Source organism: Chrysemys picta, chromosome 1 (genome assembly GCF_011386835.1).
Source record: "Chrysemys picta bellii isolate R12L10 chromosome 1, ASM1138683v2, whole genome shotgun sequence".
NCBI lineage: Eukaryota > Metazoa > Chordata > Testudines > Emydidae > Chrysemys > Chrysemys picta.
This window is the reverse complement of record NC_088791.1, coordinates 66,140,898-66,166,796: the sequence shown is the minus strand read 5'-3', so window position 1 is coordinate 66,166,796 and position 25,899 is coordinate 66,140,898. Positions and strand designations below refer to the sequence as shown.

The window sequence follows — 25,899 nt, the reverse complement described above, 5'->3', positions numbered from 1 at the left end:
TCATTGTAAATCCTTAGCCTCATTTTAATAATACTTACACTTAGGCTAAATTTACCTTGCACACCCAATCTCCCAGATCAGTAATTGTATTAATTTATTTATCATCTCTGCATTCCATGCTGTGATATGCTTTCTGTATTGCATCATTTCAGTGATAGTTAGCAGCATCTCAAAGAACACACATGAGGAATAGGTAGATATTTTATCATTAACAATGGTATATGTTTATTAGACATCATGAAGTACCTTAAGTTAACAGTAATGACAAACACTTAACATGTCTCATTTACATATATAACATTACACACCAGCAGTGTCCACATCTGTAACAAAGCACAAAAGTAAGCCTTAAAGACAAATGCCAGTGAGGTAATTAGAACCACTTGTGCTGAAACTAAAATCACTAGATATAGCGCTTTATCCCACAGTATAAAGCAATGAGTGAAGTTCTAGCAAGGGCTAGGTCATCTGCCAGTGGTACTCTACCAATTTGTTGGTACTGCTACTGGAATGTATGGTCTTTGGGTGGGACTTTCAAAAGTGCTCCAGGTAGGCCTGAATTTGCTACCACCATTGACTCAGTGGGAACAGTTAGACCAACTCTGAGCACTCTTGGAAACCCCAGCCTTGATGACGTTATGGACCAAAACCACTTTTTCAGTGTGATACAATTACTGCCAGGCTGATTGCATAATCCTCTTTCTGATGATTTGCAGTGCTTTTTTGTTTTGATTAGCGTGCACAGTACGGTGGCATTTTCCTTGTGTCACTTTCCTTGACTTCTATTTGATGGTTTCTATGTAAGTCTGAATCCAGGGAAGGAGAATATCAAGTTCACTGATGGCTTTGTAGATGCCCTTTTCTCCAAGCTGTCAGTAAGAGAAAGGTGTTAGAAGCAGAAGTCAGTCATATTTTCAAACAGTGCAACTTTGAAATCAACTATCAGGGCTTTACCTTATCAAACGTTTTCTTTATTTTTTTGACAGCCGTAGTTACTCTAGTGGTTGGAGCACATGGTAGCTGAAGGGACAAGAAGAAAATCAGAAGAACTTCTTGTAATGTGGAGTCTGGTGTAAGCAACTGATAATAAGTAGGAACAGAGCCCATCATATGGCCTCCTGATACAGATGTGTAAAGGTAGCAACATTTGGACCATACTTGCTGTTGTAAATGGGTGAGTTTATATAAGCTTTTGGAAGATATGTGAGCACACTCGGGAAAGCTGTAGAACATAAGACAGTGAAACTTGTACAATGGACCACTCACATTGGGAACCTCCTTCTTTTAAGAGACCTCTGCAAAGTAGTGAGTGCAATTCTGTTCCCTTACATGGTTACTTAAAATGGGTTTAAGGCTATTTACAAAGTTAATTTACGTTTCCATGTGGAATTTTTAATGATTGTTCTTCCCATTTTTAATGCTAATTAAGGGCCCAATTCTGCAATCTTTAACTGCAAACTTTCAATTCCCATTGAAGTCATTGGGAGTTTTGTCAGAATAAAACCTGACAACCATTTTCTCCTGTAACTAAATCTTGCAAGGAAGGCATAGATGTAAGTGTCAAGTAGTGGTATCCGATCGGCCACATGCGGATATCTGAAACATAGATTTATGTAATCACTAAAGGATCAAAATGAAGCTGGGTGTGGAGGGAAAGGGTTTATTTAGTCTAACCCATACTGTAAAAACTAAAGATTGGAATTCAGTAAGATACTGGTCCAGTACATTGCTTTTATCATTCTGAATGTTTTTTATTTCCCTTCAGCAGCCTACGGTGCCTCCTGCAGTGACCTTCATGGCATCAATCAGCAGATGGGGCCCTAGAGTGCTGGCAGCAACATTAGAGAAAGAAAGCAAACGTAAAGACTTGCTACCTTTGACTCTTCAGGAAAAACTGTCAAAACTGCTCATCTGCTTGAGTTAAAAAGTGGGCCTGCTCCAGGAGTAAGTTACTGCTCAACATAAGGAGGGCAAAATCAGGAGCTTTATTTAGAAGGACGAAGGGCTGAGCAGCTGATGTCTGAACCTGTGGTTCCAGGGAGCCTGTGTGATGCTTAGATCACTTAGGGTACATCTACACTACAGGGGGGAGTCGATTTAAGATACGCAAATTCAGCTACGTGAATAGCGTAGCTGAATTCGACGTATCGCAGCCGACTTACCCCGTTGTGAGGACGGCGGCAAAATCGACTTCTGCGGCTTTTTGTCGGTGGCGCTTACTACCACCTCCGCTGGTGGAGTTAGAGCGCCGATTCGGGGATCGATTGTCGCGTCCCGACGGGACGCGATAAATCGATCCCCGAGAGGTCGATTTCTACCCGCCGATTCAGGCGGGTAGTATAGACCTAGCCTGAGCTATCCCTATTGAATTGGCTGTGATTCTTTGACTGAATTGGCATTTGGGGTCAGGGAATGTCCTTTATGCTGTGTCTGCACATCAGCTGGCACAGTGGAACTCCAAACCTCACTGGCACCGCCAAGTGCTACCACAATACAAATAATAAGAACGTGGACTGATTAAATTGATGGCAAAGAAGGGAGTCCAGGTTTGGAATTTGTGTAGCAGAATAGAAGAGAAACTTAGGGAAGACTCACTCTCCCAAAGAGCACACACACACAAAAAAAGACCCCCGCACAAACATCACAGAGCTGCCAAAGCCAGGAGCATGAAGCCATTGACAATGTCTTTTACTAGCAACGTTCATTTTAAAAGAAGTTTTCCAAGTGATTTGAAAATGATTTTAAAAATTGGAACATTCTAACTAAAGATCCCTACTACTTTCAACCCAGGTTAAAATCTTTTGTGATGTCATAGTCCCACTAATTCTCATACCTTCTAGGAGTTCTCCTGCAAAAGAGGAAGTCAAGATCTGATATTTCTTATTAACAAATCAAGCAAAAAACTACTGAGATCTAGATTGACTTTAACCTTTATCAGAGGTGCCTTGGAAAGTGAAAATGTAAACAAAAGCTACTTTAATGGATAATGCTATAACTTTTCTATACAACATATTTAAACATTTCTTTTAAGATTTTTTTAGGCAAATTAGTCATGATTCTTTATACTTTTAAACAGTGATACAGTATGCCACTGAACTAATGCATCCAAAAGAGACGACACTGAATTTATTTATTTAAATGACTGTTCATAGATTCATAGATTCCAAGGCCAGAAGGGATGATTGTGATCATCTAATGTGACCCTGTGTGAAATACAGGCCATAGAACTGCCCCAAAATAATTTCTAGAGAATAATTCTGCCCCAAGTGTTCATACATATTATACACACTGTTCTTCCCACCTAATGGGAAAGTGAGCTCTCTGTATATTTAGGTGGATTATGTTTGGGCTGCGGTGTAAGATCTGCTAGTGAGTCTGAAATTAAATTGCAACAATTCAAATCATGCAATGAATTTGTTGGACTTGGGTGCACTGTTCAAATGTAGGATAAAATTTTCAAAAGCTTTTAGTGACATAGGAGCCTAAATCCATTTCCAAAAGAGATTTAGGCACTGGAGAACACGTCTCACTGAAATAAATGGGAATGAGGGTCCTCAGTACCTAAGTCACTTTTCAAAGTGAGATTTGGTCTCTTAAATCACGTAGAGGCTTGTGATAAATTTTCCCATAGCCTACTGGACAATGACTTGAGCTGATGGTGTAAGAATCAGAATGATAATATAGCGCACATTATTTGGCAATGCCTTTACATCAGGAATATTTGGTCAAAAAATAGAAGTTTTTATATATAGTAAGGAATCCTATGTTAGTGACTGAGTCAGAACTATCTTAGCTATATGACTCTTCTGGAGTACATGGGACTATACAAGATGCTTGTTTGATAATGAATTACTATTGTCTTAGTTGTCCAAAGAACTTGATTCCCAGAAGGTGGTACCATCGTTGTGTGCCATCCTCCATAACCGGTATGTTGACATGGAAGAAATTCCTTCTTATGAGCATCTTATACATAAGACATTCTTCCTTTTTATGTTTTATATCTTATCTAAAGGAGACAACAGATGTGCAAATAAGAGGATCATGAGATTGCTAAACCATTTGGGGATGAAGCACTATAGCAATCCAGGACTTTGTGTAAAGTATTCATTGGTTTTGTTCTTTGTCCACATTTTATGTTATTCTTATGTATGGTTTTATATCATTGATTTAAAATCAGTATAGCGTTTATTTTTAAAAGTGCTATCAAAATGACAAAAATGAGAAATCTTGCCCTATAGTAAATTCTGAAAGCTAATGTTAATTTTTTTCTCAAATACCTGTTTGTTTCTAGTAAAAGAGAGGGGGATTTCTCTTTCCTATTAATATTTTTTCAGTACAGTTCCTGTCAATATCCAGAAATCTACACTCTAACATATTTAGATTTTTATCTAGTAAGCACTGGCTCTAAATGTACAATAAAACACAAAACCCAGTGTATCTTGTCTACATAGTTATACAGTACAGGATCCAAGTTATTTGTAGGTTAGAGTGTGCTACAGGTTGCAAAGAGTGCAATTATTTAGTAGTAATTGATATTCATAATTCAATCATTGCTGGTAGTTTGAGTTTCTTGGAATGTGTTGGTGCCTTTAATGGCATAATTGATTTTCAGAAAAAACAGTGGAATTTCTTTACATTTTAAATACAATATGGCAAACTGCACATGTGAAAGACATCAAATTATGGCACACTACATAATGGGTGTGCATGCATGTATGTATGAATGTAGTATTTATATATATATATTAAAATGCTATAACATACAAAAACCTAGGATGTCCTTAACTATAGAGTCTGAGTACTGGTGGAGTTTTTCCCATTGATATTTAATGTTTTCACATGGTACAAACATGTAGAATGTGTTTTAGTTGAGCTGTAATGTTGCAAGGGCTTCTCTATACCTGATTATTTTGTACTGCAAATATTTGTATGGAACTAACATCTACTTCTTATACATTTATTAATAGATATAATTAGATACATTTTGATTCTATAACTTGTGTCATACATTTCTCCCCTCTTTCATTCCTTATCTGTATATAAACAGCTAGTCATTTCCAGGGGTGCTGGAACAATTTGTACAGTGGGGGGTGCTGAGAGCCATTGAACCAAACTGTAAACCCTGTATATGATGGAAACCATGTCAAGCCTGGGGGTGCAGCAGCACCCCCTGCACACCTAGTTCCAGCACCTATGGTCACTTATAATCAGAATCCTCTATTTGTGACACCTGACTGGCAATCTTGGAAGAGATTATGACATGGCAAGGGATTGTGATTTCAAATGAGAGAAATGCAGGTGGAAGGGATGAATTTCTAAGGACCAACAGTCCTGTTTTCATACAAATAAAACTCAGGAAAGTAAATAACAGAAATTTCATGATACAGTCAAAATTGTTTCAAAATATTTTGGGATTCTTGTCTTATTTTTCATGAAACGTGCAGCTGTTTCAAATGGAAATATTATTTTTTTTCTGCATTAAAGAAGTGGGGGTAAGAATTAGGCACTCATTAAAGGTACTTTGCTGAAGTAGGAACGCATAGAAGGTATTATGCTCTGTGAGCATCGCTAGTTATTATAGAGGTCAGTGGAGTTAGGAGTCTTCTGTGAGGGGAAAAAACCCTGTCTTCAGGCTTCCCTCACACAGAGTGTTTTCTGTGTCGGCACAAGACAACCTCCAGCTAATCTCCAGGAGATTGTGCCCTGCTGTGCTGGGGCATTGGCTAGAGTTCAGAGTCCCCCTCTTCCAGCCCTACCCTGTCCAACTGCAGCCTCAGTACTCAGGTTGTAGCTGCACCCTGGAAGCAGTAGATGGAGAGTGAGCAGCACTAGCTTTAGGCATATGCTAAATGAGTGTACTAAAATTTCCCCCCGCACAATTGGGAAGCCCCGGGAACGCACTCTGTGACTCTGAATCACCCCGCCTGCTAGAAGGATGATCTAGCTCTTTTCTGGTGCTCGGGATAGCCTGGCTCACTTCGCTTCAAAGAAGATACTCACACAGTTGCTTAGGTTCTCCTGCAGGGTCTGAAAGGCGCTAACTATGTACACCTTGTCACTTCCAATACCAAGGCCTCCAAAAACATTTTTCACGTAGAATGAGAGAAGCTGATCTCGAACGCTGCAATTTTTCTGAAAACAAAATAAGTCAGACATTAATTTGGTGTGAAACTGTGACGTCAAAAGTTTTATCAAATTCAGCATTTATAAAACGCACAGGCAATAGGAATCCTTTCGTCAATTTCTTTATCATCCCAATGGACAGCCATTTGCTTTTATTTTTGTGAACAAATAAACATTACCCCAGGGGGGGTTTGCAACCCAGACAGTGCAATATCGTGCTAACCCGAAAGCAAAATACACCAGAGACTGATCATTAACAAAAGTACAATCAATGAATCTAATATTTTCTGTCCTAAAATGCAAAACGTAGACATGTAGCAAATGTAGTGAACCCTGTATTACATTATTTGGGCCAAATTATAGGTGTCCTTATGTGGATACTCTGGGAGGCAGGAGTCCAATTCTCCTTTCCAGTGCAATATAGGGGTGGGGGGATAAGGAATTCAAGGCAACTGTTTGGGATTCCTGAGTGCTATGTGGGGCCCCTAGCCTTCCTGCCATAATACACACCCCTAGCAGGCTATATGTGGGCAGGTTGGGAGCATAACTGTGGTCTTGGCCCTCAGGTGAACTAGCTATCCCCTGGAAAGTACAACTGGGGAAGAGCACCTGCTATACTGTTTTCACTGGTGTAGCAAGTGTCTCTTTGAGCATGTGCTTCCCCCCGGCCCAAGCACCACTACTGGTCTTCTCAATTATCCTCCCAGATACTATTCCAGCCTCTACTTTATACAGGGACAAAGTGCCTCCAACTACTCCCACCTGGCACTTCAGTCACTCAGCCCTTCCCTTTCCCATTCCCGCCCCCTACACCCCAGTGCTGTGTGGCCTGTAAGAGAATCTTTTTCCGTGTTAATAGGCCAATGTGTTATTCGTACCCTCAGAAGGGAGTTTTTCAATCTATAGTTCTCAGACTAATACTGTCCCTCGGAATTAAACACAAATCACCAAATTCTCTATCAGAAACCATTCCTTTTGATCAGCCACTCCCACCTCATTCAGAATGAAATATGATCAAAGTAAAGACGTGGAAAACAAAGAATCCAGATCTTACCATAAACAACTTTTTGGTTGTCTTTTTTAACAATCTTCTGTTCTTGATGAGATCTTTCTATAAAGAATAATGAATTAATATTAATTTAGATTAATATACATCTAACCTTCTCCTCCAGACCAGAAGGAGGAAAGATGGACTTTTTATTCTGTATTTTTATAGCACCTAACACAATGGGGTCCTGGACCATGGCTGGGGCTCCTAGGTGCTATGGTAATACAAATAAATTATTATAATAATAATTAATACGTAGGACTAGAAGTCAGGAGATCTGAGTTCTGTTCCCAACTCTGCCACACACTTCCTCCTTGACCTTAGGAAAGTCACTTAACCTGTCTGTGCCCCCTCGTTTTACCCATCTTTAAAACTGGGATAACAATACTGTCCGATCTCACGGCTGTGTAGTGAGGATTAATTTATTAAAATTGCCAGGTGCTCAGATACTCTGATGCCACAGAAACATCTGTAAATAAGTAAAAATGAACATATAATCTTTCCAACCAATGGAATTAACTTACTGGAATAGATGCTTTGAAAGTAGTTGCCTTGACATATAGGTTCTCTGTCACTTTGGAGATCATTCCTTTTCGACAGCTGTTCTTGCCTGAGGATGCCTTTTTGCCTTCAGCAATGAAAAGACACAGTAGAACTAAAAGAAGACCAGACCTGAAAAGAGAATACAGTCTCATTCTCCCCACTCCTTCCTGCCTCTGGTATAGTCACAGCAGCCTGTGGAATATAGCAAGACTGGTTAGATGACAAAGGTTAACCTAATTCTGTTAACCCTCAAAGCAGCTTCTGTGCTGAGATGTTCATATAGATAATTTATTGCTGATGTGTTGGTAGATCACTTTTGCTCTATTTTTATACATCTTGCTCCACTTTCAGCTAGTTTGACCACACCATCTGTGACGTTTGTAAAAGACATCTCCATATTTACTGGCAATAAGAGCTAGGTTTCCAAGAAAGAAGAGCTTCGCTCTCACATTGAAAGGCTTCTTTCTTTTTCTTCAGTGGCCTACTGAAGAGAAAATGGTTAAATTGGTTAGCTTGGTTTTGTGACAAAAGCTAGTGGGTTTCTGAATATTTTCTCAAGTGTAAAGGATTTCTGCAAAGTGTGATGGTAGCTTTTTCCAAAACACATGCCATAGTTTTAAACTATTCTAAAAGCATTAGAAATCTAGTTATTCCCAAGGAAATGGACTAAGCTGGCATCACACCTGTGATCTTGTATTTTAAGGATTCTGTTTGAGCTAATGAATTCTTGCTGTAAGTACGTTATGAAATAACCTATGTCATAATAGAGAAAACACCATTTATTTTAATTTTGAAGGTGTCGCTTTTTTGAAAATATGAAGGAGTGACAATGAACCACCATGAAAGATGTTGTTGTGGTGGGAGTCACATCATGGTGCTGTTCTGTGTAGTTTTCCCAGTTCTTTTTCTTAGCATGCGAGCACTGGTCAGTCGTTAAAAAAAGTTTGTATTTTTTGGGGAACTGTGGTAGGTAGCATGGGAGTTTGTGCTCTGCCTTAATCTCTCTAATTAGAGTCACTTATGAAAAGCAGAATTGCTCCGTGGGAACCAAGCACTGGTGTTTGGATTGAGGTCCCAAAAAGATGGGATTGCCAATGTATTGTTTGTGACCACCTCGGTTCAAGGACTGGTGCTTGTAGAGTGAAGTAAAAAAGTTGCATTAAGAATATACCCAGAGGCTGTTGAACGGGAAATCTATTTGTAAGGTCTCAGAATCTGCTATAACTTGGCAGAGGGGTGACAGAATTGAAAGCATGATGGGTAAGATAGTTACTTCTACACAAAGAGCCAAATAGAGCAATGCCGATTTACACTAGCTTTGGATCTGGCCCAGAAACTTTAGGGTTTAGAACTGTCAGGTTCTGAGATGAAATTGGAACAATGGACCAAACTCATCTCTAGCGTAACTCCGTTAACTTTAATAAAGTTATAACAAGGATAAATTTAGCACTGCGTTAAAGTAAATAGAGTTAAACCAAAGATGAGAAGTTGTTACGCCTGGGATGAATTTGCCCCAGTAGTCCAGCTCCCCGATCTGGCTGAGCTGTGCTCAGTGTAAGGTCATGTGCCAGGAGAAAGTAGCTTTCAGCCACTTTTATAGACGCTTGGGCCAGTACAGTCCCTACTGGAAGTTAGAATAGTCTCTACAACTACCCAACTGGGAGATCTTAACATTTTCTACCCCCATTTATGCTACTGGAGTGCCCCAAAGGGGTCTAAGCAGGCCAGAGAAAATGACTTAAAGTATATATGAGACCACTAAGGGCTTGTGTATGCTTAAAATGCTACAATGGCATAGCTGTACCACTGCAGGGCTTCAGTGTAGACACTACCGATGCTGATGGGAGGGAGTTTCCTGTTGGCTTAGGTAATCCATCTCCCTGAGAGGCGGTATCTAGGTCGATGGAAGAATTCTTCCGTCAACCTAGCCCTGTCTACATGGGGACTTAGGTCACCTTAACTACACTGCTTGGGGTGTGAATTTTAATTAAACTGACCTAATTTTCTAGCATAGACCAAGTCTTAGAGAGGTCATGAGATGCCACAGATTCCAGTATCCTCTGTAAATCTGAATGTCATCAGTGTACTTTTTTGTTCTCAACTTTACATTCTGATGTAGCCATCACCAGAATGTCCCAGGGTCTGGAAGAAATAAACCAAGGGATGACAAGTTTCTTCAAGTTTAACACACACAGAGCAGACATGCTGCTGGTAGGAAGAAGTAAACAGTGAAAGGAGCTGGCAAATAGACTCACTGGAATCTATACTGAGGGAATCTGACTATCCAATTAATAAGGTAACGCGCAGCCTCTGAGTCAAGATGGACTCTTCTCTGCTTCTGGTAACCCCAGCTGTAACAGTGCTGAGGAATGTATTCAGGGAGAGTAATTCCATGCTCTAATAATAAGAATATAGGAGTAAGGATATATTACCGACCAACTGACCATTATGGCGATAGTGACTGTGAAATGCTCAGGGAGATTAGAGAGACTAGTAAAATAAAAAACTCAATAATAATAATGGGGGATTTCAACAATCCCTATATAGACTGGATACATGTCACCTCAGGATGGAATACAGAGATAAAGTTTCTTGACACCGTAAATGACTGCTTCTTGGAGCAGCTAGTCCTGGAACCCACAAGAGGAGAGGCAATTCTTGATTTAGGCCTAAGTGGAGCACAGGATCTGGTCCAACAGGTGAATATAGTTGGACCCCTTGGTAATAGTGACCACAATATAAGTGACCATAATATAATTAAATTTATCATCACTGTTGGGGAAAACACCACAGCAGCCCAACACTGTAGCATTTAATTTCACAAAGGGGAACTACACAAAAATGAGGAGGTTAGTTAAACAGAAATTAAAAGGTACAGCGCCAAAAGTGAAATCCCTGCAAGCTGTATGGAAACATTTTAAAGACACATAAAGGCTCAACTTAAATGTATACCCCAAATTAAAAAACATAGTAAGAGAACTAAAACAGTGCCACCGTGGCTAAACAACAAAGTAAAAGAAGCAGTGAGAGGCAAAAAGGCATCCTTTAAAAAGTGGAAGTTAAATCCTAGTGAGGAAAATAGAAAGGAGCATAAACTCTGGCAAATGAAGTGTAAAAATATAATTAAGAAGGCCAAAAAAGAATTTGAAGAACAGCTAACCAAAGACTCAAAAAGTAATAGCAAAAATAATTTAAGTACATCAGAAGCAGGAAGCCTGCTAAACAACCAGTGTGGCCACTGGACGATCGAGATGCTAAAGGAGCATTCAAGAACGATAAGGCCATTGCGGAGAAACTAAATTAATTCTTTGCATCGATCTTCATGGCTGAGAATGTGAGGGAGATTCCCAAACCTGACCCATTCTTTTTTAGATGACAAATCTGAGGAATTGTCCCAGACTGAGGTGTCATTAGAGGAGGTTTTGGAACAAATTGATAAATTAAACAGTAATAAGTCACCAGGACCCGATGGTATTCACCCAAGAGTTCTGAAGGAACTCAAATGTGAAATTGCAGAACTACTAACTGTAGTCTGTAACCTGTCATTTAAATCAGCTTCTGTACCAAATGACTGGAGGATAGCTAATGTGACACCAATTTTTAAAAAGGGCTCCAGAGGTGATCTCAGCAATTACAGGCCAATAAGCCTGACTTCACTACCAGGCAAACTGGTTGAAACTATAGTGAAGAACAAAATTTTCAGACACATAGATTAACATAATTTGTTGGGGAAAAGTCAACATGGTTTTTGTAAAGGGAAATCATGCTGCACCAATCTACTAGAATTCTTTGAGGGGGTCAATAAGCATATGCACAAGGGGAAACCAGTGAATATAGTGTATTTAGATTTTCAGAAAGCCTTTGACAAGGTCCCTCCCCAAAGGCTCTTAAGCAAAGTAAGCTGTCATGGAATAAGAGGAAAGATCCTCTCATGGATTGGTAACTGGTTAAAAGATAGGAAACAAAGGATAGGAATAGATGGTCACTTTTAAGAATGGAAAGAAGTAAATAGTGGTATCCCCCAGGGGTCTGTACTGGGACCAGTCCTATTCAACATATTCATAAATGATCTGGAAAAAGGGGTAAACAGTGAGGTGGCAAAATTTAATGTTGATAAATGCAAAGTAATACATATTGGAAAACATAATCCCAATGATAACTCAGTGGTTTGAGTATTGGCCTGCTAAACTCAGGGTTGTGAGTTCAATCCTTGAGGGGGCCATTTAGGGATCTGGGGTAAAAATCTGTGAGGGATGGTACTTGGTCCTGCTGTGAAGGTAGGGGACTGAACTCAATGACATTTCAAGGTCCCTTCCAGTTCTATGAGATAGGTATGTCTCCATATTATCTTATCTTTAACTATACATGTAAAATGATGGGGTCTAAATTAGCTGTTACCACCACTCAGGAAAAAAGATCTTGGAGTCATTGTGGATAGTTCTCTGAAAACATCCACTCAATGTGCTGTGGCAGTCAAAAAGGTGAACAGAATGTTGGGAATCATTAAGAAAGGGATAGATAATAAGGCAGAAAATATCATATTGCCTCTATATAAATCCATGGGACACCCAGATCTTGAATACCGCATGCAAATGTCATTGCCCCGTCTCAAAAAAGATATAGTAGATTTGGAAAAAGTTCAGAAAAGGGCAACAAAAATGATTAGGGGTGTGGAACGGCTTCCGTATGAGAAGAGATTAATAAGACTGGGACTTTTCAGCTTGGAAAAGAGATGACTAAGGGGGGATATGATTGAATATAAAATCATGACTGGTGTGGAGAAAGTAAATAAGGAAGTGTTATTTACTCCTTCTCATAACACAAGAACTAGGGACCACCAAATGAAATTAATAGGCACTAGGTTTAAAACAAACAGAAGGAAGTATTTCTTCACCAACACATAGTCAATCTGTGGAACTCCTTGCCAGAGGATGTTGTGAAGGCCAAGGCTATAACAGGGTTCAAAAAAGAACTAGATAAATTCATGGAGGATAGGTCCATCAATGGCTATTAGCCAGGATGGGCAGGGATGGTGTCCCTAGCCTCTGTTTGCCAGAAGCTGGTAATGAGTGACATGGAATGAATCACTTGATGATTTACCTGTTCATTCCCTCTGGGGCACCTGGCATTGGCCACTGTTGAAAGACAGGATACTGGGCTAGATGGACCTTTGGTCTGACCCAGTATGGTCGGTCTTATGTTCTTATGTTCTTCAATGGGATTACTCATGTGCTTAAAGTTACACACATTCTGAAGCACTTTAGGGGATCAGGGCCTAGGAGAGTTTTTTAAAAAGGAGAGAGACAAAGAGGAGGTAGTAATGGGGATCACTTAACATTTTGGACTTATGGAAGCGGAGTAGAGCTAAGGGCCCTTGGGTGTGTTTAGTGCTACCTTAAGCTTTGAGTTCTGTGTTTACTGTTTGAATACCATAAAACATGACGGATCAGATGTAGTGAACTTTGCGACAATACCTGTAGTTTAAAATAGCTTTAAGCATTATAGCAGCTGTCTCCTTGTTTGTGCCTGGAAGTGGATTTCAGGGTGCATGTAGCAGGGTCGACACCTGCTCCTCCTGGAAAGGCCTGAGATAGCCCAGGGAGCAGGCAGCATGAAGGCTGAGCTGATTGGGGGAAGTGGCTGCAGCTGGGGCCACACCCCAATCAGGCCTCAGCAGGCCCTATAAAGGGAGGGAGCCAGGAGCTCAGGATAGAGAGTCTCTCTCTGTTGTCAGATAGAAGGGCCTGGCTGAAGGGAGCTAGACAAAGAGTACCTGAGTGGAGCAGGGCTGGGGAGCTCCAGCCTGGAAAGCCCCAGGCTGTGGCTGAGCGGAAGGCCAAGGAGTACTGGGGGTTGCAGAGGGCAGCCCAGGGCTAGGCCAAGGCAGCAGGTCCAAACTGCCCTTGCCAGTGATGAGTGGCCTATATTGCAGTCTGCCCCAGGGAGCGGGGGCTAGTTGGTGACTGGCAGTGGCCTAGTGCTGAGGCAAAGTGGGGATAGTGGGTGGGGGTTCCCCAGGGAGGGGAGACCCAGATCTGTGAGGCAGGGGGCAGCATCCCAGTAATAGGGGCACCGGGTCCTGGGAGGGACACGGGCGCCAAAAGAGGACAGGCGGATCACCAGCCTGCAGAGGGCGCTCCAGAGGCTGGTGAGATGATTCCCCGGAGTAACCAGCAAGAGGTGCCGCAGGGGTGAGTCTGGACCTTTACAGTGCAGGAGTAATATATTCAACATGCCATACTCTGCTGCAAGTTTCATGGCTGCATCGCCTCCCCTTCCTTCCCCTGATCCCCCACCTGCAATGTCAGGAGAGTTCCAGTTATAAATGGGCCACATAGCCCAGCAGTGATGGGCTTTCACAAGAAGTCTGATGATTGTCTGCACCACTGAAACTTCAGACTTGGTTGAAAAGCTCTTCGGTCCAGAAATTTCATTTTCCACTTTCTGCATGCTCCTGCCACAGAGTGAGATGGCACTAGTGACTTCAGTCTACTGGGCTTCTCCACCTCTGCAGAGCTCCCCACATGACTCAGCAAGCCAGAGAGCAGTCTTTTTGTGGCCATGGAACTAGCATTTGAATCCAGTTCAGACCTAGATTAACTGGTGCAGACGGTTGGCATGCCAATAATAAAAAGAACTAAAGAAAATGGGGCAGTTCAATATAATGAACTTTTTAGGGCTTAATTCTAATCATAGACATGTAGACGGGTACCATCTTATAGCACACCTTGGAACATCAGCTGCAGTGCTAACATCCTATTGAAATGCTGACTAAGCTACTGGCCCATTTAAAGTCGAGCTAAAAGTTGACGTACTTGCTTAGTTTGTAAACTGTTTGGAGCAAAGACTGTCTTCGTAATAAGGGTTGATACAGTGCCCAGTACTATGGTAGCTCAGTGCTTGATTGGGGCTCTTAGACAATCCCATAGCACAAATAATAAATAATATTTATAGTACTCTTGGTACTGAATACTGAAGCTATTCAGTACTTTAAATGTTTGTGGTTCAACTTAGAAAAAATTCAGTTCACCAACTTTTTAGCATAATGCCTGCACTTCTAACAGTCCATGCTAAGGAGAGCTGCAAAGATTCATATAGACACCAGTGCTCAAATCTCCAGAGCCAGTTTGAGAACACTTGCAAGACCCAAAATGACATAGTGCTGCAATCTTAGGTCTCAGCAAGATTATCTGAAGTGATGGATTCTTGTGGGGTTTTGTAGATGGCAGCACCCCTGTTGGCTTTGGGACTGAAAGAAGCGAGGGGCCCTAGTGTCTACCCTTCTTGAAGAGAAGTTTGGAAAGGAATAGCTCCCAGCGTCCAAAGCTGGCTCTACAAGCTTCTTAACATAGTTAGGGGAAGTGTTTCAGTTCAATACATAGGTAGATAGGTATAGATACATTAAATAGGTGCGATATACCATTATATTTATATACCACTCCCTTTATCCTTCAGCTACCATCTATGACATTTATGAACTATTACTAGCCATTTGAGTTAATATGTTTTTATAATTACTAAACATTATGAGCCAAGTTTTCAGACATGGATGCCTAAATTATGCATACACACTTTGCACCTGGGCGTGTGATGATTCAGTGCAAGGACCTTTATATAATATACATAAATGAAGTTTTTTAGTTGACCACTAGGTGTTCACAATTATACATATGCAGTTATGAGTGTAAAAATGCACATTACTAAATCTGGGATTACATAAATACAACATCCAGAATATTTTAGGTTGTTGTCAGAAGAGAAACTTCAGAACACTCCAAAGGCATTAGATAAAGTAGAATTAAAACTTAAACTTGGGGAAAGAAAACAAAATATTGTTACTTTTATGCTGGAGATTCATCTCTGTTTGTAGTATGTAAATAACACCATGTCAGTGGTAGAATGTGAATTGTTTTAAAACATTCTGGTTATCTTCTCTCCTCCTTTGGAAGCCTGTAATGATTCAATTGGTCGGAGAGTCTAATCTTTTTAACCTTAATCAACTGATCCGTTTTCATTTGCCTTTTAGTAAAACAGCTGATTGTCAACAGATTTCTTTCAAATTACTGTAAATTTTACCTCAATCATCTGATCAGAATATCTCTGATCAATAAGACTTCTTAGAGTCAGTCTACAGGTTATATTCAGATTCCAGTTTGAAATTTCCAATGCATAAACATTAAAACTTTCCTGTTATCAGTCTCCTTCCCTTTCACAATCATACAAAGATAAAAACTTAAATTTTCAAAAGTGACTAGTAATTTCTGGTGTCCAATTCTGGATGCCTAAGAAGGGTCTACATTTCAGAAGCCGGGGCTCAGCGCTTTTTGAAAATCGGGCCCCTTTAAAATATTTAAAGTTGCACATCGAAAAACTGATGATCATGCATCCGAAGAAGTGAGGTTTTTACTCACGAAAGCTTATGCCCAAATAAATCTGTTAGTCTTTAAGGTGCCACCAGACTCCTTGTTGTTTTTATCGAAAAAGTGAGGCATCCAAAATCACTAGTCACTTTTGAAAATTAAGTTCCTTGTTACAGGCTAAGAACTACACCCACTTATACTGATTTTACTGTCCATACTCTTGACAGCTGCTGAATAAATGTTTGTTTAGGTAAATCAATTAGGGCACAGGAAATATAGTATTCAAGTGTTGACATGCTAGTCTCATCATTAACTCAATTAACTACAATGATTCTAAACTCCTCATGGAGCATTATTATTTCTATGCCACCAAATTCTTATTAATAAAAGTCCAATGCCGAGTTACTCTGTGTGATTACCCTGCCACCAAAGACATCAATATTGAACTTCCACCAATAGACATAATACTATTCCTAGCTCTTATTTTCTTACTAAATGAACGGATGTTCTTCACTAGCTCCAATCTGTGAAGCTTTTTTCTCTTGTAATCTCAAGAAGGTTTTCAAAAAGTTTATTACCGTTAACAGAGAGCTAAATGGAAGCCTGGGTGTGTATCAGTGATAGAAGAATCCCTACAGTAGCTAGAAGTAAGACGATAAACACTACCTATTTTTAATTAGAAATGTTCTCTTTCTGCCTCCCCCTCTTTGCCCCATTTCTCACAATGTTTATCTGAATTTGTTTTCCACTCTGCCCACTCTCTGCTCTACTTTTTCATCCATTTCTTAATCTGACTTTTTTTCCACTTCGCTCCCTCGTCCAAGGTTGCACCAGGAAACCTTCCAAGCTCCGGCAGGGGATCCATAGGAGGGGTACTGGCTGAGATGAACGAGAGATGAGCTAAAAAACTATGACCTTCCATTGACTAAAGCCCCAATCCTGCAAAGACTTCAAGGGATGGAGAAATCAACATTACAGTGGTGAGTAGGATAGACTTAACTTTTAGAAAAGACAGTATCATTCTTAATACAAACTTTATCAAGGAAGAAATTTTGCAATATAATTTCTGAAATAATAAATATAATTTCTGAAAAATCTCCTGAAACTACAGTAATAGCTTATTTTTATATATATATATATATATATATATATAGGGAAACTTGAGAGACATAGCCAGATAGTAGAGAAAGTGCTGGAACTGATATACTGGGCAGGTGAAAAACAGATGACAGAAACTGCCCTAAGAAAAATCATTACAGCTGGTAGAATTTTTTGTTTGGTTGAAATGTTTTTTCAATGCAGAATGGCTTTTTTCAATCAAATAGAAATTGCTATGGGAAATGTTCATTTTCATTAAAAAAATCAACAATCTGAAGCCAACCAAAAATCACTTTCTGGTTGCTGACAACCAAAACAAGTTTTGGTTAGTTTTGTATTTTGGACTGAAATGTGTCTGGTTTTGGTTACTGAAAACTAACATTTTTTAGTGTGCTTCCAGCACCTACACGTGAAGGTTCAAAGCATTACAAACATCCCACAGCCTATTCTAGAATCTTCTCTCTATTTTGTGGTTAACCATTCTTTGATTATCTCCTCTGTCTTCTCCATTTCTCACTGGGGGTATTCCTTTCTTTTCTTTGTTAGCTGCAAGTCTTAGGGAATCTCATTATTTGGGAAATGACTTGCTTTCTCTGATCTTACATATTTTTGCCGGGTAGAGTTCATTTATTTTAATTAACCTTTAATTACCCGTCCTTGTTCTTTCAAAAGACAAAATACAGGAATTGAATGATGAGTCACAAAAAAGATACTGATTTTTAAAAAGTATATAAAATTCAACAAGACCAGTGCACAAAAATGAGCACCATAGAAACAGTTAAATGTAGTTGAAAAACTGGGCTTTTTTTAGCTATCATTTATACATAAGAGAGTGAACTAAAAAATAAGGCCTAAAAGTTTATAGAAAAATAAAGCATCACAAGGCATTATTGATATTTAGATAACAAGACTGCATCAGATCTTTCAACAGCTATATTACTGTTCCCTCTAAGCTGTGCGAGTGTGTGCACGCACACAAATCCTAAACACCACACACATGGCGAAACACCGTGCACACAAAAATTTGCACAGAAGCACAAAAATTTGCACAGAAGAAATGTTTTGTGCACATGGCCTGTCAAAAATTAGAGGGAACATTGAGCAGTATCCAGTTCGTCACCTATAAGAAGTACTATTATTTATTAAACTAATACAATTAGAGACTTTGCGTTATAATAGAAAAAAAAATCACTTATTTTGAATTAAATATAGTTTATGATAATGATAACACTAATGTCTAAAACCCCAGAGAATATAATTCAGATGATAAAGATCATATTTGTTGCATTAATTGAGTGTTATTTTAGCAATATCAGGAAAAAAGTGAAATATTATTTTCATTTAACTGCAGATGGCTTATGCATTTCCAGGCCTAATTATCTTATCTTTGTGATATGCTGTTGTGAAAATGTGTATAATATTTCTAGTTACAGCAGAAGTATTTTACAAAACAGAGGATGTTTTAAAACATATATAACACACTTTTAGTATGTTTAAAAGAAGGTCAATTGCAACCAATTAAATTTTAAAAGTTGAAACTTTAACTCAGAGCTCTTAGCAACACTAAATTCAGAAATGCTCCCAAATCTAAATATTTGTAGAAAGTAAAGAAGTTTTTAGTGAATTCTAATTTACAGCAAACCAGCAAGTTATCTTTGATACGTGTTCCAATTAGAGCTTTAGGCACCAATTCAGCAAACATAGATGCATGCACTTAACCTTACTCACATGACCAAAGTTAACGATAAGAACATAAGAACAGCCATACTGGGTCAGAGCAAAGGTCCATCTAGCCCAGTATCCTGTCTTCCAACAGGGACCAGTACCACGTACCCAGAGGGAATGAACAGAACAGGTAATCATCAAGTGATCCATCCCCTGTCACCCATTCCCAGCTTCTGGCAAACAGAGGCGAGGGATACCATGGCTTCCCATCATGGCTAATAGCCATTGAGGAACCTATCCTCCATGAATTTGTCTAGCGCTTTTTTGAACCCTGTTATAATCTTGGCCTTCACAACATCCTCTGGCAAAGAGTTCCACAGGTTGACTGTGCATTGTGTGAAGAAATACTTCCTTTTATTTGTTTTAAACCTGCTGCCTATTAATTTCATGTGATGGTCCCTAGTTCTTGTGTTATGAGAAGAAGTAAATAACACTTCCTTATTTACTTTCTCCACACCAGTTATGATTTTATATTCAATCATATCCCCCCTTAGTCATCTCTTTTCCAAGCTGAAAAGTCCCAGTCTTATTAATCTCTTCTCATACAGAAGCTGTTCCACACCCCTAATCATTTTTGTTGCCCTTTTCTGAACTTTTTCCAATTCTACTATATCTTTTTTGAGACGGGGCAATGACATCTGCACACAGTATTCAAGATCTGGGTGTCCCATGGATTTACATAGAGGCAATATGATATTTTCTGCCTTATTATCTATCCCTTTCTTAATGATTCCCAACATTCTGTTCGCTTTTTTGACTGCCGCAGCACATTGAGCGGATGTTTTCAGAGAACCATCCACAATGACTCCAAGATCTCTTTCTTGCATGCTAACAGCTGATTTAGACCTCAGCATTTTATATGTATACGTGGGATTATGTTTTCCAGTGTGTATGACTTCGCATTTATCAACATTGAATTTCATCTGCCATTCTGTTGCCCAGTCAACCAGTTTTGTGAGATCCCTTTGTAGCTCTCCACAATCCCTCAAGGAAGGTATTTCTTCCCCTGCATCTCTCTTGATCCAAATTTGGAAGTTCCGAAAATCTCACAAGAAAGACGTCCTCACAAGATTTCCAGCCTGTTTTTTTTCAACCAAACAATTTCAATACGTTCAGTGAGTTCCCGATAAGCCTCTGGCTTTTAGATGTTTATCCAAAATTTTGAACCTACCGAGGTTTATTCTTGCTAATCTGTCACCACTGCATGATAACATCGCATTTATTTCATATTCCTGTAACCACGCAGCAAAGACAGGGAGATAATTTATAAATCTGCAACTTCTCCCTTATCTTGGTTTAGATAATGAGGTTACCTAATAAACCTAACAGTCACAGGCAAAAATTCAGATTGCTTCTCTGCTTTTCAAAAATATGGAAGGGGTGAGTTGCTACAAACACCCTATTTTAAAAGACTCTTCACTGGCTTTTCTCACATAAAATGCAAATTTTAATATTGATATGCATTTTCAATGTTACTGGGTCACCAGTATGAGAGGATGTTTGCAGGGGATGTTCTGTTACTAATTTTAAAATAGCAATGGAAAACGTAAGAAATATCTACAGGGGAAATATGAATTCACAGTGTTGCTGCTAAGATGTTCTTAAAGTAAAAATCAATAACAATATGTAAAGCTTTTCATCTGCCAACACTTATACAAGTAAGCAGTCCCATTGGAGTCAGTGGAACTATTCATGTCAGTAAAGTTAAGCATGTGTGCACGTCTGCAGGATCAAGGCCAAAGTAACTGATTTTATTTAGGCTATGTCTACACTAGAGGGCTTACGGCAGCACAGGTGTACCGGTGCAGCTGCACTGCTGTACCATCTCTCGTGTAGCCACCCTATGCTGAAGAGCGAGAGCTCTCCCATCGATATAATTAATCCACTCTCAAACTGCAGCAGTAGCTATGTCACTGGGAGCACTGTGCACACTAGCGCTTATGCCAGCATAACTTATGTCGCTCAGGGGGATGGAATATTCACCCCCTGAGCAACATACATTTTGCCAACATAAGCTGTAGTGTAGACATAGCCTCAGATTCATAGTTGAAGTGTCCAAAAGTCATTGCCATATGACCAACGCATCACTGCGAGATACAAAATGAGTTGACCATTTCAGACTGCTTCCTTCTAGGCAGGTCTCCATGTAGCAAAAACTCCCTGACACCCTTAGCTGCCCCACCAGGGAGATGTGCCAGTAAGCTTTGTGCATCACCCCGGATTTCAAGTGCACCACTTAGACGCACGTGAACCCTTATCGTGGAGTTGCACAACTGGTTTTATTTACCACTACCAAAAATAGTAGAATCTTGCACTTCACTTGTGTGAATGTTAAAGGTGAACATCTATATATGTATTTATTATATTGTTTGTAAATGTTGCACTTAGTAAAGCAACTATTCTTCACTGGGAAAGAGCCACATGCAATGTGGGAATCCTCAGAGTTCAGCCATTTTTGAGTTATCAATGTGCAAAATGAGGCTGTGAAAGTGCAATTACCTAACTCAGGGATTCTCAGCCTGGGGTTTAGAACCACTATCCTTGAGTTTGGGCACAGAGTGAGAGGCAGGCTGCAATTTTTTCTCTCGTATCGTCCAAGGGTTCACAATATAGTAAGGTTTGAAAAACCACTGACCTCACTCCAAAATGACAGGTGAGGTTTTACTCAAACCTGTGAGAAAAGTTTACCAAAGATGAAGGATGGAGAGTTTGGAAAGTTAGGAACAAATGACAATCAGGTATTATAATGGAAATCTGTATATAATCTTAACATTAGTGAATTCTATAATAACTCTAGTTCTATAATAACTCCAGGGAATCGTCAATAATGGCAGTTTTTGGAGCACAGGTCCCATAAGACAGCATTGATTCTTCACTTCCACTTTAACAAATGTATTAAAATGTTGCTAATATTGCAGTATAATTCAGTCAGTATAAACACCGATTAAGAACCTGAGCTTGCACCCTTTGAAATCGGTGGGAATTTTGTCACTAATGTCAGTGGGATCAGGAATGGGCTCTTAAGGACCTGAGTAGTTTGATACAACTCATATATATCAATGAGTAATGAAAACCAAATCCAGAAACTTCAAGAATAGACTAGTCACAAAAAACCAGACTAGCTTTCATAATTTATCACAAATAAATGAGCGGGCTCCCTGCACATTTTCAAGACTGAATGAGCCATGTGCACTTGCAGGTAGGAAACTGCTTCTTGTTGGAGAGCTAACTAAGCTAAAACGGTAGATTTTTTTTTTTATTAATGCAACTTTGCAATTCTCAGGAAACAACATCATCTCGAATTCAGTCATTCTGAAACTGGGGCTCAGATTTCCATCCTAGAGTCTCACAAGTTCTCTTAGACAAGGATACCCTAAAGTTTTAAGTGGGGCAACACTCAAATATAATTTTGCACTCAATTTCTTTACAGTATTTCAATCTGACATGGTTTCAGTAAAACAGGGAGTGATTTTTGGTTTCGAAACACTTGCCACGTGTCCATACCTCAATTTCTACAAAGAAAACAGGCCCGATTCTGCCAGTATTTAATCCTGCCCCTTAAATGGTGATGATATGTTTAAGCAATGGTTCTCAACCTATTTACCATTGTGGGCCACATATGCAGCTCTCTCTGCGTTGTGGGCCACACAATATATATACTACCTGTAGAGCCGTGCGGATGTCACATGGGCCGCAGCTGTGTGCTGATTGGGCAACAAGCAGCCCGTGGGCTGCTGGTTGAGAGCCATTAGTTTAAAGACTACTTTTGTTTATTTATTTGGGTGGGCTGTTGGGTTATTTTTGCTGAAGGTAAGTGGATGGTTGTTTTCAAGATAGTTTTTATTTTCTCCCTGGAGGTGGTAAGGGATAGGAATACTTTTCTTTTTAAAAACATTCATCAATATATTCCTGTTAACAGTAAGGAAACCAAAATCTGTGCATTTCCCCTGAGGATTGGTACCTAGTGTTAAAAGCAGACAGATTCCTCTGATTTACATAACTTCTACAGTGCTTAATACTTTTGTTAGTGATGAATATGCCTCATTGGCCAAAGCCACTCTCATTTGACTATCTCTGAAGTTGCATGTTAACAAACAATCCACACACAGGGAGAAATATATTACAAATGTGTAAATTGATAGCTATGTATTACAGACACAGAACTATTACCACCCCTACCATAGTTTCAATTACACCATTTACCTATCCTACACATGTGGCTTATTAGCTACATTATTCGATTTTCTTGAAGTATGGTCAGGAATCTTAGGGATGCTATGTTATTTTCAAACTTATATTTGCATATATGGCATGTTGTTGGGTAGATGTCCTTTAAACTGTACAACCCCTCAGGGTTGTATTCCAGGCTTTATTCTTTTGCATATTTATAATCTTTCTCATGACAGCATCATTCATAGACCTGGGATTGATTGTAACCTCTGTGCCAATATTAGCTCACTCTAGGGGCCTGATTCTCCTCTCAGTTAAACCAGTTTTATACAGGTTGTAAATCTACTGACGCCTAAGTTACACTGAAGTGAGTAAGAGAAATATCAGGTCCTAGGTATCTATTGCTAGGGAACCCCACGGGGAAGATTTATGCTTTTTCAGCTCACCCTCTGGCTTATTCAGATCTGGGCTTGGGCGACTACTTGTATCTCAAAGCCACAAGCTGACATGATAGAACCGGTTTTGGGCGGCCCCTATGGATATTTTCACCTTTCTATTGTCCAGATTTTGCATCCAGCAACAGCAGATACTAGACATGTCAGTGCTCTCATTGATTCTGGGTCACTTGTGAAGCATGGAAATGTCACCATTGAGAAACCCTGTGATTACTGTGACTAAGCGATAGTTAGGCTGTCACCAATACTTACTCAGCAAGATGTGGAAACTGCTCTCCAGGCTTTGGCTTCACTATCTCTGCTATGTGAAGTCCAGAAGTTCACCTGCTTTGTAATTATTTGCTTGTAAGTATAAGCAAAAAAGCAAGTCTGTTTGCTCTGTATTCTGAGGTGCCTCTCCCCCCGCCCCACCTTTCTCTCCCAGGTCACCCTAGTTTATGGATGATCTGTGACAAATGAAGCAAGAGGGAAGATATCTGGAGTGACAAGAGTAGACGTCTCATGCCAAGGCTGATTGGTTCCAACATGCAGATCTTTTAGGAACTCTGTTGCTGTGACTCTGGGTAGAGGGCAAAAAAAAGTTCTTTTCCTCCACCATAGCATCTACAAAATCTCAGTCAGCAAGTTCATTGTAGGTGGTAGATAGTTCAGATTTACCAGGCTATCTCAGCTCAGTAGCTGGTCTGAGATCTTCCCATTGAGAGGACATTGTTTACTATTTTGCTAACAAGACTGATCACATTAGGGATAGGTTTTCTTCTTCAGTGGTCACAGTGCAAACTCTTGAGGGGACAAAAGACTTGTCTTCTCTGCTAGAGTTTCGGCCAACGATGCTCCTCAGTTGTTGGGAGAACGTCATCCCACAACTGTGCTTTGGATCCAGGGAATCCATGTCTTTTCTGGCTGATGAAAGGCAGTGGGGAAGTACTGGGTCCCTTATGTGTGAAGATTGTCAAGGCCTCTTTTAGAGAGGGCAGGCTGCCTATTGCTCACCCAGTCCAAAAGAGCTCAAGTGTGGTGACTTTGAGGGTATGCTGCAAAAGACAGCTGTTTGAGAGGCCGTCTGGAGAGAGCTGAGGAAATGCATCCCACAGTGATGCAGAGGACCAGTGACTGGCTGGCTGGCTAACCAAGTTGCTATGGAACGACTTTCAGTTTGGCTGAGGTTTAAAATAATTGTGTTTATTCCATGATTAATTATGGTACAGTGCCTAGAACCTGGGATAGGCATTGTGACAAATGAAAGGGGGGGAGGGATAGCTCCCTTTTATGGACACCCAGCCAGCCAGTTAGCTATAAAGTCCCTCTTGCTGGCTGTTCTCTGCTTGCTTTACCTGTAAAGGGTTAAAAAGTCTCCCTGGCTAAGTAAAAGGAAGGGAGTGGGCACCTGACCAAAAGAGCCAATGGGAGGGCTAGAACTTTTTAAAATTGGGAAAAAAACTTCCCTTTGTCTGTTGTTGTTCTCTGGAGAGAGGGGACAGAGCAGGACAGGGCTGGAGCTATGCTGTAAAAAACTTTAAAACCAGGTATGAAAAAGCATCAAATCATACTTCAACCCTACTTATCTGAAACCCCAAATACGTAAGTAATCAGGGAATGTCTAGGAAGACGCGATTAGGTTATTAATTTTATTTCTTATTGGCCTGTGGACTCCTCTGTGCTAATCCCAGATGCTTTTGTTTTGCTTGTAACCTTTAAGCAGAACCTCAAGATAGCTCTCTTGATGCTTAATTTTTGTAATTGTTTCTTTTAAGATCTAGCAAAAAGTTTAAGTTCCAAATGTATTTCCTTTCTTTTTGGGTTTAATAAAATTTACCTTTTTATAAGAATAGGATTGGATTTTTGTGTCCCTAAGAGGTTTGTGCATATGTTGTTTAATTAGCTGGTGGCAACAGCTGATTTCCTTTGTTTTTTTCTCAGCTCTTCCCAGGAAGGGGAGGGTGAAAGGGCTTGAGGGTAACCCACAGGAAGAAATTCCCAAGTGTTCCTTCCTGGGTTCTCAAAGGGGAAGAAGGGGGTTGCACTTGAGTAGTGGCAGAATCTATCCATCTAAAGTCAGAGAGAAGCTGTAACCTTGGGAGTTTAATACCAGCCTGGAGTGGCCAGTATTAATTTTTTTAAATCCTTGCGGACCCCCACCTTCGGAGTGCCAGAGTGGGGAATCAGCCTTGACAGGCATCTTTATTATTTTAAAGCTATATAAATAAATATTAGAATTTATAAAAAAAATTAGGGCCAAACAAAGAATGGGCTATACCTGGGTCACCCACAAAGGCTCACCAGCAGGCAACACAAAATATTCCCTTTATGTCCTCCAGGGGACCCTGCCAGCTCAGGCAGTGAGTGACCAACCTCAGGAACCTGAGTTCCCTCTCAC

At 40.0% G+C, this 25,899-nt stretch overlaps 1 protein-coding gene across 1 annotated transcript; it reads right to left on the bottom strand.

Annotated features, from left to right (window-relative positions):
* Positions 1-287: 287 nt before the first annotated feature.
* On the bottom strand, positions 288-7,923 carry IL26 (interleukin 26). Its single transcript, XM_005280074.3, has 5 exons — positions 7,696-7,923; positions 7,178-7,234; positions 6,001-6,132; positions 955-1,020; positions 288-869 (listed from the first exon to the last, which is right to left on the bottom strand). The coding sequence occupies exons 1-5, from the start codon at positions 7,864-7,866 to the stop codon at positions 783-785; spliced, it is 513 nt and encodes a 170-aa protein (XP_005280131.2). The 5' UTR covers positions 7,867-7,923; the 3' UTR covers positions 288-782.
* Positions 7,924-25,899: the final 17,976 nt, after the last annotated feature.

Excerpts from the sequence above, each read along its gene's own strand:
- IL26 (XM_005280074.3), bottom strand. The coding sequence starts at position 7,866 with ATGAGACTGTATTCTCTTTTCAGGTCTGGTCTTCTTTTAGTTCTACTG. Across the intron at positions 7,235-7,695 it reads CTTTCAAAGCATCTATTCCA|AAAGATCTCATCAAGAACAG; the intron begins GTAAGTTAATTC and ends TATTCTTTATAG. Across the intron at positions 6,133-7,177 it reads CAACCAAAAAGTTGTTTATG|AAAAATTGCAGCGTTCGAGA; the intron begins GTAAGATCTGGA and ends TTTTGTTTTCAG.